The 13,577-nt window shown below is 41.1% G+C and overlaps 2 protein-coding genes across 5 annotated transcripts in view; one reads left to right on the top strand and one right to left on the bottom strand.

Annotated features, from left to right (window-relative positions):
- The window catches only part of flad1 (flavin adenine dinucleotide synthetase 1), a 19,544-nt gene continuing 5,967 nt past the window's right edge, over positions 1–13,577 (bottom strand). For 2 of the 3 annotated variants that reach the window (XM_052066201.1, XM_052066199.1), the window contains exons 2-10: positions 6,393–6,537; positions 5,581–5,958; positions 5,091–5,204; positions 4,758–5,025; positions 3,531–3,678; positions 3,250–3,348; positions 1,750–1,939; positions 395–468; positions 1–303 (exon numbers count right to left, since the gene is read on the bottom strand). In XM_052066201.1, the coding sequence (XP_051922161.1) occupies positions 168–303; positions 395–468; positions 1,750–1,939; positions 3,250–3,348; positions 3,531–3,678; positions 4,758–5,025; positions 5,091–5,204; positions 5,581–5,958; positions 6,393–6,464 (1,479 nt within the window). In that variant the 5' untranslated portion in view covers positions 6,465–6,537 and the 3' untranslated portion in view covers positions 1–167. Of the gene's footprint in view, positions 304–394; positions 469–1,749; positions 1,940–3,249; positions 3,349–3,530; positions 3,679–4,757; positions 5,026–5,090; positions 5,205–5,580; positions 5,959–6,392; positions 6,538–7,084; positions 7,174–7,511; positions 8,110–13,577 lie in introns of those variants that run through there. The other variant, XM_052066200.1, reaches the window with a different exon arrangement.
- Positions 8,798–13,577, top strand: part of shc1 (SHC (Src homology 2 domain containing) transforming protein 1) — a 24,449-nt gene continuing 19,669 nt past the window's right edge. For both annotated transcript variants that reach the window (XM_052066195.1, XM_052066196.1), the window contains exon 1: positions 8,798–8,999. The gene's annotated coding sequence lies outside the window, so the exon portion shown is untranslated. The remainder of the gene's footprint in view (positions 9,000–13,577) is intronic.

The raw sequence follows: 13,577 nt of genomic DNA on the forward strand, positions 1-13,577 counted from the left end.
TAAAAGACGACTTGATTGATGCTTTATTCAGCAGCGAAAAAGCTTATGGATCATTAACACAAAAACAATCGTAATTACGCAAACACAGTCTTCTTTTCTGGCTATTTCATCTACTGAATGGAGTTTAAAAAACAACAACAAAAAACCCACGTCCACACGAAAAAGTGTCAGACACGAGAGTTCCGCTCCTCTTCTTCATTTTCTAATAGATAGGCTGGCTGGTAGCGCTTTACCCCTCTGCCATCGACCACCTGCAGTGCCGCGTTTCGACACGTGTTGTCCATGCTACCCAGTGACGTGTACCTACACCGTAGTAGGGGGGGAAAAAATCATACATTTAAAAATGTGAATTTAAACGGAGGAGACAATGGATGCAGGGTGAGTGTGTTCTTACCCTTTATCATACAGAATACAGTAGGGAACGTATAACGTCCTCATAAAGGACCAAATGTCATGATAAGTCCAGTCCTGTGTTGAAAGAAGTCAAATTTGAATGGATTAGAACTTATGTATCATTCTGTGCGTAAGAACATTTGAATTTTATGATTATTTTTTTAATAACACACTGACAATATTAACTCTGAGCACCGTTCACATAAAATGTCGTCAACAGGAACTCGAACAAGGAGCACTTGTGATGCTAATTGGCATCAGCTACGTTTTTTTATTTCGGTGACTAGGGACGGAAAACGTCTCTGGTTTGATCATTAAGATGGGAAAGTAAAAACACTGTCTAGTGCCAGCAGATAGCAGCGTTGGGTCTCTTTTGAAAGAGAGCGTGCATTAAAAACGATGTCAAAAACATGGCGAATCTCTGGAAATTCGACTGCTACAAGCAGCATGTAATTGTCACACTAAATCTACGACAAAGCGTGTCAGAAAAGAGAAAACATGACAGAGTTGATTGAAATTGGAAACAATTACGTCATGTAAAAACAAGCACGCAGGCATGGCACGATGCATGCACACACAAACACGACTATTACTACTACAGAATAGCATGCAAACAGTCTGAAATGAAAAATTGTTACACCTGTGATATTTGTATTTGCACTATTTAAAAGTATATTCTCATTGTTGCTGTTAGTATTTTGAAGAGGAAAATGGCGATTGTTTCAGGCATGACTAAAGCAAAAAATAATAGCATCAAAGTCACTGTTGTGCATAAAATATACAAAATATACCCTTTCACCAAAAAATTGTTTTCTGCACATATATATATATATATATATGCAGAATGGTGATTTGGGTGAACCCAACCCATGTTCTACTGCGGTTTATTAAACAAATTGAATACGGTTTTGCATGATAAAAGAAGACAATATAATCTTTTATCTAGTAGTTTCTATGTTTACATATAAATCAATATTCTTGGTAGGTCAAATATCAGTCAGAATGCTTGACGTTGGCGGACATGCAATACATTCTGTCTTTTTTTTTTTTTTAACTGGCTGGCATTGAAAGAGTAACATAGTAACCCGAGGTATATTTTCATCCAATGAAAGATATGCAACAAGATCCTACCTGACAATTACCTGATGAGACTTACTGTAAATGTGTACAAATACTCTATCATTGCTATCCAATAAAAATGATTTTGTCTTTCTGTTTTTATATGAAATACAAAAACAACAACAACAAAAAAACAAAACCCAAAATAGAACACAAAGATGTAAATTTGGAGTTCCATTCTTTTCATTGGACGATGCAATACTGTTCAACTGTATTTGTGTTGGGTGTGTCACTGACCAGTAAAGGGTTGACTCTCATGTAGGACGGCCAGTCAGGGTCAGTGGGACACATGGGGGTTAGCGTGTGAGAGTAAGGGTCACTCCTCCTGGTTCCCATCAAGACGGCTTTCAGCTCGGGCCTCCTTTCCTGCACCTCGCTTAGCGCCTGCCGAATACTGCCCTCCACAGAAAACAGATCCAAGTCGTATCTGAGGGAGGAGCGTTGCCATATAATGAGACTGATAAGTTTAGTTTGCAAAAGATACGAAAAACAGTGTCGCGTTTGTTCTTCGACAGTCGTGCTTGTTCTCATTTGTGCCACGGGTGAGCTAGAGCTTATCTCAGCTGACTTTGGGCTCAAGGCAGGGTACATCTTGAACCGGTGGCCAGCCAAGCAACCAGTCACATACACATTATCACCTATGAGCAATTTAATTTTCAGAGACTCGAAACTGTTTTTGGATTATGTGGGGAAGCCAGAGTATGTGGAGATTCAAACCCGCATCCCTCTGAACAGTAGTGCCCAAAGTGTAAATGTTCAGTTAAAAAGACAATTTAAAAATGTCATCATAAAAACATGACACCACGTGAGCCATCAGCACTTTCCACCAGTCACGCACTCTGGACAAATCAGAGACAGCATTAAGCTTCTCATGACAATCTAACATTGTTTTAATTTCGTTTCCTGCTCGGTTAGCGTGGGTGAAGGCTGCAGCGTACTCGCTGCTCCATACATGAGCGATACGTGATGCGTTCGGTCATAAGGCGATGGATGATTAACTTTATTATTTTCACATTCAAAATGTGACATATTTTCCAAATGGATTTCGATGGCATTCTCAGATGACATGGTAGTCTCGGGAAAACTCCACACGACAGAAATTTCAGCCACTGTCAGATTTCAATGAGTCAACCCTCTTTGGTCGTTGCGTGCACTGGAGCCGGTTCAGCATGGTGGGTGTGTCAGAAGTCATTATGGCACAATTGGCGTACCTTGAAGGCGTGCATGCCTGGTGTGTTTAAAAAAAAGCAAACAAAAACAAACAAAACACATGCACAATTGTGAAAATATAGCCCGATGTTTTGGAGGAAGGGGATGTAATCCGAAAATGGAACGCAGCATCATTTATCACTATCCTAAATTTTGCTGTAAATATTTGTATGAACCACTCCTCGGCCATAATTAAATTAAAAAAAATCAAATGAAAAAGAGCAAGTATGGCGTAAGTGTGCCTTCTTGGGCCTCATGATAAAGTACCCTTACTGCACACAGGTATGGGAACTAGTTCCGTACGCCATTCGTAACCCCTAAACGTCATATTTTTGCGCCATCCTAAACCGAGGACACGCCGTAATCAAGTTTTTTTTTTTCATCTGGAACCAATCATTCCAAATATAACTGACCTCAAGGAGGAAATGTTTTGAGTCAAGTCACAGAATGGATTGCGGTCGACCTCACCACCACTGTCAGTTTGAATGCAGTGTATGGAAGTACTTGAGAGGAGATTGATGACTTCACCTTTTTATAGTATCCTGAAGGAACCGCTCCATTTCGGAGAATGGAGAGACAATGCGAATGTAAAGAGCTTTCACCTTGTCTTTACTGTCGGGGTAGCGCCTGAGAGCAGAAATGGGACATCAAATCAAAGAAATAACAGCAATAACAAGGCACAGATTTCTCGTCACTATCTCCCGGAATGTGTCCGGTGTCATGTTTTCCTTTCAGAATTCTCATTTCATCTCACGTCTCAGATCATTTGTCTTGTCTACAGCTCAGTGTTTCGGCACTCCTTTTTTTACCTCTTCAGCGCCGCGTAGTAGAGATGCAACAGCGCTGTGCAGTCCTTGCCTCCATTAAAGCCGACGCAGACTTCCTCCATGGAATACTGATCCAGCGCCGCCTCGACTGTTTTCAGCGCGGACGCAACTTTCTCGCCCAGCGGTGTGCCTGCAGGGAAGGATACCCGCCGCGGGAGATGATTCAAAAATGCCGGTGCGTTTTGTATTACCCATGTTCTCGCTCTCGCCCTTACATCTCAACAGAGGTTTTCATTTAGGTTTAAAAAGTTAAAATGCTTTGCCATTGGGTGAGCTTTCAGTACCAGTTCATGGGACGTCTGCGGAGCCAGACCAGTGACTTTCTTTACGGTGCCCCCCCCACCAATGACGAGTTACATGCATATGTTTACAATTTTTTAAAATTTACAAGTAAACATTTCATGCAAAAAATAAAAATAAAAATGCTAAAATAAAAACGTAAACAATTTCACAACTATTTAAATTTAAGGATATGACAATTATTTTAATAATCTGTCATCTATTTTTTTTCAATTCATTGAGGATCACATAAAACAACTTTGATTCAAAAACAGAACATTATTTCAAATTGAAAGTGGAAAACAAACGAGCATTAATTATGATTCAGTGAGTGATTTGGTTGGTCCCTAATGTGTGAAAAATCTGTAAAAATGCAGAGAATTGTTTTCCAAAGTAAAAGCAAATATTTGCAGGTGTCCTATTTTGCATCAACGCAAAGACAATCCGTCTCCTTTTCTCCTTTCATGAAGGACTACAGAAATCAGCCTCTATTTAAAATGTATAAAAGCTGGTACATCGCTTACGATGCATATATAACATATGTTTCTTCTGATATGCATGGTAAATTAGATACAACTACTCTCATTACTTTGAAATGTTGATAAGCAGGTTCAAAGTCACAGTAAACTGCAGTTTAATATGACATATGGAATGTAGTAATTATTAAAATGTGTAAAAATCATTTTAAATTTTAAAACATATGGGTGACAATCAAAGGAAATTGGGCATTGTGATTAACGAGGTGACGGGCATGTTGCAGAAAAAAAATGCAGGGCTCGCTATAATCACAAGTACATTGAAAGTAATGATGAGTTGCATTTTTAATCATGTTTTGATGCCCTCCTTCAAATATTACTTCCTGTGAATCTGGTCCATGGCGCAAAAAAAAAAAGAAAAGGTTGGTGCCGCCCGCTGCTTTATTTCTCTTACCGCTGTTGGCCAACATGTACACTTCAGCAGTGGCGATGGAAACCGGGTCCTTCACTAAAGGCACCACGCTTCCCTTAGGCAGCTCCTCAATCAGCTGTGCCCGAGCTTTGTCCACCTCCTCCTGGCTGTCCGAGTCCAGGACCAGCCTGACTCGGTGGTAGTTGCTCAGCCAGTCAGGGTAAGAGCCGAGGGCCACCTTGTGGCCCCAGGAGGCCTGCAGTTTGGTGAGCAAGGGGGCAATCCCGGCCTCATCCTCAGCCACAAACACCTAAAAACAAATCCCAATTTATAGAACAGATATTATTTGGAAACAGATATGATCATTAGGCTTACCTCACGAGTGTGAAATGTGGTTCCTGAACTCGCAAAGAGGTGCTCCAACCCATGAAAGGCTCTTTCCATTAGAGATGGGATCCCTGGGAAGATGTATACATTACGCACGCTCACCTGTAGGAAAAAAAAAAAGCATAATGGCTTTAGTTGTAATTTTAAAAAATCTTTTTAATACTCGTGATTTACATCATCAACCACTAGATTGGTTAAAACAATTGCTGGGTGTGATGTTGGGCTGGAATATAATTAAGAGCCCTGAAACAAATATGACACTGTCACTTTAAGAAGCATCGACCTGCATTTCTTTCAACAAGCATGCAAAGCTGGGGGTAAAATGATTTTATTAAGTTCAACCTCAATCGTAAAAAAAATAAAAATAAATGTTGAAACGAAGTCCCTCTTCTGTTTTATGGTGTTTTTGTGTGTTTTTTTAACAAACGTATGCATGCAGAGGCAAGTATGCAAAACTACACATCCAGTGATCACCCACCAAGGGATAGCGGAGAGGTTTTCCTGTCTGAGCATCTGTTCCGAAGTTGAGTTTGGCTGATCTGGGCACCATGGCCATCTTCATGGCTGGGCTGCCTTTGTCCACCACCCCGAAGAATTCCTTCACCAGCCGTGAGAGCTCAGGGTGGGGATAGACCTCCTCCTGGAAGGCCATAGCAACGCTCTCAAATGTGACGTCGTCATGGGTGGGCCCGATGCCTCCGGAAGTAATGAGGTGGGTGTGCTGGGAAGAAAGGAGAGCCACTTCTTTGGCGATGACCTCCTGGACGTCCGGGATGACTGTTATGCGCTGCACGGACACGCCGAGCTTCCGCAATGCACGCGTAAGGAAGGCGCTGTTGGTGTCCACCGTGTGGCCCTGAGAGAGACGAGATCAAAGATGGCTGTCAGAGACCATGACTTAAATGATGACTTCACGGTCTTGCTGGATCAAATTCAAACATTCGGAGAGGGGGGGACATGACATTATGACATTGGACTTTCAAAGATGTGTCGCAATCATGTCTTGTAAAAGAATTAATGGGGAATTATTTAGAATCCAAGAACAGCTGTCAGATTTTCAGTCGTAAAACGCTGATCAAATAGGGCAATATCCATCCATCCTTTTTCATGAAGGCCATACATGAGATGGATCCTATCCTGGCTGACTGGGTACATGCTGAACTGGTTACCAGCTAAATGGGCAGATACATTCTCACGTTACCACCTCTGGACAATGTCGTGTTGAAGTTTTAGGAACATTGCAGGAAGCCAATTCTAAAAGATCCAACCTCTGTTCCTCTGGAGCTTCACCTTGAGTATCTCATCTCCGATGATGAGGATGGCCGCAGTAGGAGCCTCTCCATTAGCTGCGGCGGTGGACATCGCTACTTTGCCCAGCTGAGCTGCCAGTCTCCTCAAACGCACCACTGGCCGACTCAGCTTCAAAAAACCTGGGCTACAAGACACAACAGGAACATGTGAGTGCATACTTTCATCAAGCATTTTACACAGTACACACCCGTGATTTAATGATTCAATACAAAAGCTATGCCTGAACACAACTGTATTTATGTTTGTGGTTCTTTATTGCAGGGGTGGCCCAGTGGTCAGTGCGTAAACCTCCCAGTGCAGAGGTCGTGGGTTTGATCCCGGTTCTGGCCTTCCTGTGTGGAGTTAGCATGTTCTGAGTATTTTTGTACAATGGTTTATATAACTCCAATATGAGAGTGGTGAGATTCGAAGAGGGCCCGTCACTGAATTTTGGTCACCCAATTTAGCTCCAATAGCATCTCACAGATTCACAATTGGTTGTTCTGAGACACACAAGAGGGCCAAATTATTCGAAACGCTTCTCGTTACGATGCACTCACTGCAAGTAAGCGCCCTTCAACACCGAATAGTTTTGTAGGCATCTCCTGTACTGGATCTCGTTTGATTAGTGCTGTGAGGTACCTAATGCTGAGGCCAGTTAGTGTATGTACGACATGTAATTTGAATCTTACATCAACATGAAGAATCCATCGGGAGTGTCTGTAATTATTACACAGCTCAGCCCTCCTTGCGTTTCTTAACGGATCCTACAAAGAAGAACCTTGTAAGAGAGACATCGAAGGGAATAGAAGTAAATTATTATTAATTATGACGTTTTTTCCTTGGGCTCCTACATTTGGAATTGCTGGCACTTAAGGGTTACTTTCTAGACGAACATAAACTCCAGTGTGACTTCAATGGCTTCTCGTGTAACCTGTCTCCTTGCTCCGAGTTATACGAGCCAGAGGTAGCATATTAGCAATGGGCACGCCAATTTATAAATTGTCATTTTGTTTCGTTTGAAACGCTTTATTACCTCACTTTGCTTACGAGTAATAAAATGAACTGTCATATATGTGTTCAGAGTTCCTAAATATACTCTATGAATACAAAACTTACTGACGTCGCATGTTTCCTTGCCGAGCCAGCTGCGTCACGTCATTCAACTGACATAACAGTTGCCGTCCAATCATCAAGAAAGAGCAAGGGTATTTTTTGCAAGGAAGCCAATCAAATTCACGAAGGCGGGTTTTAGCATGGAAATGCGGAAGTAAACAAGAAAGGTCCGGTCTTCCGTTCATGTGAGGACTATGGAAGCGAAGACTTGTAAATTATTATAATTATATAAGACGACCATGAGACTATTTGCAACAGTTCTGACTTGTGACTAATTAACATTTCGTTAGACCAACCCCAGTTATGACAGATTGCTTTCTAACAATGCATACTACATTCGTGCTTATTTTACTCGATTAACCTTGAGCGCCTCTTTTGGTCGGAGGCGTTACTACATCGATTTCGACATTCTGAATATTCATTGTTCTGTCTGGAGTAATTTGCCAGGCCTGCGGATGGCGCAAGGCATGCAATGTGAAACTTGATCATGTTCATCCTCAGCGAACTGGCTTCAATATGGAACTTTTATATGAAAATTGAAATGAAGAAAGATGAATTATCATAAATATTTGCAGGAAAAATATATTATGGATTTTAATTAACCGTGCTAAAAATAAAATAACCATATGCGTATCCACACTGCAAATTTCAATAATCTATCAAAAGAGTAATATTTTTTTAAAATTTAAACTTGAATTAGTCAATCTTTCAAGACTTTGACCACTTTTGCTGACACTATATACAGCAATTCATTTTCCTTTAAACATCAAAATAGTCATATTGTTTGACTGAACTTTTTATCTATTAAGAATACCCCTCAAAATAGATTACAGTCTACACTGTATGTATTTTATACACATAACATGTGTGCTTTAATTGAAAATAAATAGATTCAACGATTTGGGATATTTGGGTTTCTATGTTGTGATTTCTGTGCAAATTTTGAACGTCTGGACGTCAAATTAATGATTTGAAAAGGTGAAAATGCCACCAATTACAGCAAATTAGAAAATCAAGATGAACAATGACGATAAGCAGATGTGCTCAGTCTGCGGGGACCCTAAAGCAAATGGAAACGTTCAATGTCTTCTTTTTTTCCTTGTTGTGCAAGTCTTGTTCGCATTTTCAATGAAGTGCGCAATGGGATTTCTGCTATTACGCAACCTGCCTGTTCAACCAGGTGTAGGCTGCGCACGCGCACACGCACTCGCGCGCTGATGACGTCAGACCCTCATTCGCGGAAGTTGTGACCGTGTTGGGAGGAGGAGGAGGGAGGAGGAAGGGAAGGGGGAGGGGAGTCACCGGAGGGGCGGGGGCAGAAAAGCGAGAGGAAAGAAGTAGAAGTCACATCTCTTATGAACTTAATAAAAAAAGTTGGTGGACGTTCCGACCTTCCACCTGCTGTCCCCATTTCATGATATTAGACGTGAGTGTGTACAACGGCGGCGGAAGTTCTGCGGGCAGGAAGAGGCATAAGGAGGCAGAGAGCTGGTGAGTTCAAAGTTGACCACTTCTCTCACTCTCTCGCTCTCTCTCTTACGAGACACTTTTTTTCTGGACTCGGAATGTGCAGCGGTTGTTGTGCATGTCCACACACTTGAGTTCGTTCCGCTCTGTGGGTGCCAGTAATGGCCACCTGGTCGCCGTGAAAATGACTCAGGCGGGCTAAAACGTTCAAGTTTTCAGCTGTCATTTGCATTGAAGGTTGAAGTCACAGCATTTAACCGCATTATCCTTTCACTCTAGACGAGTCAGGATTTTATTAGTCAGTGGCAAGTCAATTCAGTGGCCTGAGTTTTCCACTATTGCGCTAAAGTCAGTAAGAGCAGAGTTGAAAAGGAGTTTTCTTGCACAATATTTCAAATGCAACTCCATTCACAAACAGAGACGAATGGGTTCGAATTGATCTTGTGTACATACCATGACAGAATTTGTGAACTATTAGCTTTTTGGTTTTTTTTGTCGTGATCAGGTGAAGCCGTGTTTGAATGATAATTACTGATATCACAAGGGATGCCAACACTATAAATCTACACACTGCGCTTTATAAAAATGCTCCGATACTATGGCATTGATACCACAGCCTGACCTATTGACATCTTTGGAACAGTTTTAGAGCTGAACAATTAATCGTATTGAAATCAGCATTGCATTGTTCAAATTGCAAGGGCTGCAATTATTTATTGATATATAGATAAGTATAAAAATATATATCTCAAAGTGGAAAATTTGTGGTTCCGCTGATACTCACAGGTAGGGGAGAACCTCACACGTAGGGGAGAACCATTTAGATTTCATTCCCAGGAATATTTTAGTACATATTAACATTTTATGAGAAAAATCTACAAGCAACTTCATCTGAAATACATACAGGATTCTTTGTTTAAAAAAAAAGTGGTTCTGCCTCAACACACGTCTTCTTTCAATTTAAGGAACTTGAAGACACAATTCAACAAATAGGAATAGTGTACTGTTTTACAATCAAAGTGGCATTGGCTGGTTTGAGTTCGGTTGAAAAAGAGGAACATAAGAGTCACCACTTTCTTGCCTCAGAATTCAGTGTCTATATTCATCTTCTCAGTTGGAAAAACATTTAGTTTTGATTGACGCTGTCAGGCAAGCGCTGGCCAGAAGCGTTAAAGGCACCATGAAAGTGTGAAAATGTGTTTTCATACATTTCTAAACACAAACCTGTGTTGTTATTGATTTGCATTACATCGCTACCACCGGGGAACTCTTGTATTGATCCAGCCTGAAGAGAAAAAAAAACAACAAATATATATACAGTATATAGTATATCTTTCTCACAGCACACACCGTTGTATGAGTAAGTATAATAATAATCCATTCTGACAAAAAGACACTTGTAACATTCATCAAAAAGGCAAAGGATGTAATCAGTTGTTGTTGCATGAATATATTTTTTTGTGATGTTAATAAGGAGACCGAGATAAATCATTTCACAACTGTCTCACCATTAATGTACAACAACAAAAATAAATGAATAAAAAAGAGGTTTTCAAAATTTGAAGTAAAATAAACAACAGAGATGTTGCTGTTGCACAAATCAACAGTGCACACTCTCTTTGGTGGGGATGTGGCTGCGTTCAGATGAGACCATAAGCGCAGCAACACATTAAACATTTCCGGCGGAAAGGTTAAGTACCGTACAAGTTTCCGCTGTCCGTATGTTTCAAGCTACTGGGATGCCATCTGATGGAAATTCTTTCAAAGTGTGATAACCGTAGGTTGTGTCATAGCGTATTTTCAACAATTTTGATGTTGGTCTTTTTCAATGCTGATATTTCATCCGCGGTTGTTACTTTTGAAAAGATAAAAGGGAGAGCGCTTCCTGTTATGTTCAGCGATTCAGCTTTGCTTTTTATTTTAAGACGTTGACCCTGGTATTACAAAAGAGATGGAAAGAAAGATAATTAAGCCTTGCAAGTCTTGAGTACACACAGATTTGCATGCACTGTGAAACTGAGAATGAAATATGGATTATTTGCACTGAAATTTGGATACCGGTAACTGCAGATATGAAACTTATTATGGCATTTAATGCAACGTTACGTAATTCAAGCAGGGAGGCTGCTAATTGTTTGCCACTGTGTTTGCCTGGAGACTGGAAGTTAGCATGAATCTTTGCCCCAAACACGCATTGACACATCGACGTTTGTTTTTTGTTGTTGTTGTTGTTCTGTTTAAATATATTTATTTATTTTAACTCTCTGTCACAAAAACCTAGCACGTGAACAGGGATGTCTAGACTTTTTATATCCACTTTATGACAACTAGCCAATCGGCTGCCGGTGCGCTGCAAGCTAGCACGCGAAGCTCATGTTGGGCAGTTGACTTGACTGTCAGGACCCATTTTTGAAAGCTGGTCTGTCTTTTGGGATGAGTGTCGCAAAAAGCTAAAGGAACAAACACACACACACACACACACGCACACACACACAGAAAAAAACCTGCACAGCTATTCTTTTGATCATTGCTGAAGCGCTGCTGAGCTAAGCTAGCATGCTGATGTTCAACGCTGAAACTTTTATGCACCTTGGGGGATATATTTTTTCCCCAAATCGTCTCAGTTTCTGAATTGTACAACGCTTTGGAGCGTTGTAGCTTTGAGGATGCAGCTGCAGGATTGTTTAGGCATTAGGTAACATAGGGATGGATACCGGTATCTACATTTATTTGACTCACCAAGTGGATGGATTTGGGTTCAAATCTCTGCTCAGGCTGTCCTATGTATGTTGCATGTTCTCCCTATGCTTGTGGAGACTCCAGTTTCTTCCCATACGCCAAAAGCATGCATATTAGATTAACTGAAGAGTAAATTGATCATAGGTATGAATGTGAACGGTTGTTCGCCTACTGGTTGAGACCGAATCAATGAGTAACAAGCGATGCACTCCATTTTAACTCTCATCAAGACAATTTCCAATCTTCAATCAATCACGAAACTCTTAAAGATCAATTAGCTTATTATGCCCTTCTCCAATCGAAAGTCCTTTTGTTTATTTCCGAATTTATTGTTTCCAAATAGCACGGATGGAATATTCCAGGTTGACACCAACGACTGCAAGTCAACTCAAACCTGTATCACGATGAATGAATGAATGAATCACGAAACTCTTAAAGATCAATTAGCTTATTATGCCCTTCTCCAATCGAAAGTCCTTTTGTTTATTTCCGAATTTATTGTTTCCAAATAGCACGGATGGAATATTCCAGGTTGACACCAACGACTGCAAGTCAACTCAAACCTGTACACAAGCCAACAGTAAGCTTGTGGTTATGCTTCACCACTCCCGCTGCGTGTATCCATGGAGACAAAAGCACAGCTAAGTTCACCACAAAGAGTTGACCGACAGAATATTATGGAAAGAGACTGAAGGGTATGATTGAAGCCACTCTAGGCAGTCAGCTCGGGGGCTCTTATCAGGGTCAGCCACACCACTCGTTGACGTGATATTATATACGGTCAAACTATCGACGCTGATGAAATGAAAAAGGCGACAAGTGATCCCAAAAAAATGGGAGATTCGGATGTGTCAACAGTCAAACAAACGGCGTACAGGCCCAAAGCAACGGAGACAGACTGACGGCAATCTCGAGATACTCGAACGCAGAAGTGGACTCAATCCAAAAATCCACTTGATTAAAATTGGACCTGTCCAATTGAGCATCCGTCAATCAGTGAAGTTTTCCCTCCTGACTCCTGACTGACGGGACCGTGTGACATTTGAGATCTTTTCTGCTTCCTTTTTGGCAAGTTGTGAGTAAGAGTGCGATGCCATCAATCGCAAACGGCGGCGACTTGCTTGCCATAAACTTGAGGACTCGTCAACAGGATGTAATACAATTTGATGTATTCGTCTGTTGGCGTGGGTGTATCGTGGCGACAGAATGCAAGTTTGTTTTCAAGGTCGGAGCCCGCAGTCATCCGTGTCGACCTCAAACAATGAGCCGCAGCTGCATTTCCCCCAGCGCCGCTCAGTTGCTGCCTGAGTGTCATTTTTATTCTTCTTATATTGGATGCGGAGTGGAGCCTTTAAGATCCAACGCAGTCTTAAACTCTCACAGGCAATTTTTAAAATCAAATGTTAAAAATCAATCGGCGTTGTGGCTGGGTGATTAATGATCAATTAATTTCATTTGAGTAGTCTTGAGGATTTCATTTTTAACAGCTTCCATAGATCAAATCACATTCGCCACTGATATGCACTACTTCCAATAAAAAAAAAATGGCTGCGAACAGGGAGGAACACATGTCGCCAACAAAGCGACATGAATATAGTGTCCATGCACGTTTTGACGAAAGGGCCTTTTTCCACGAGGAAGCAATTCTTTTCATCATCTGTAAATATTTCTGGAAGTTGGCGCGACTCAATAATGAAGCGGGGAAAAACCTTGGGGCGGAACAGTTTAGGATGAGGAGAGATTATGCAAATCCTAGCAAGGGGAAAACAATAAAGTTGGATTTGCTTCTAAATTGGCACCTCGTGGAATGTGACTTCATTGTAATTACAACTTGAATATGCTGACCTTACTTTGTATGATAAT

This window comes from Hippocampus zosterae, chromosome 5, assembly GCF_025434085.1.
Source record: "Hippocampus zosterae strain Florida chromosome 5, ASM2543408v3, whole genome shotgun sequence".
Classification (NCBI taxonomy): domain Eukaryota; kingdom Metazoa; phylum Chordata; class Actinopteri; order Syngnathiformes; family Syngnathidae; genus Hippocampus; species Hippocampus zosterae.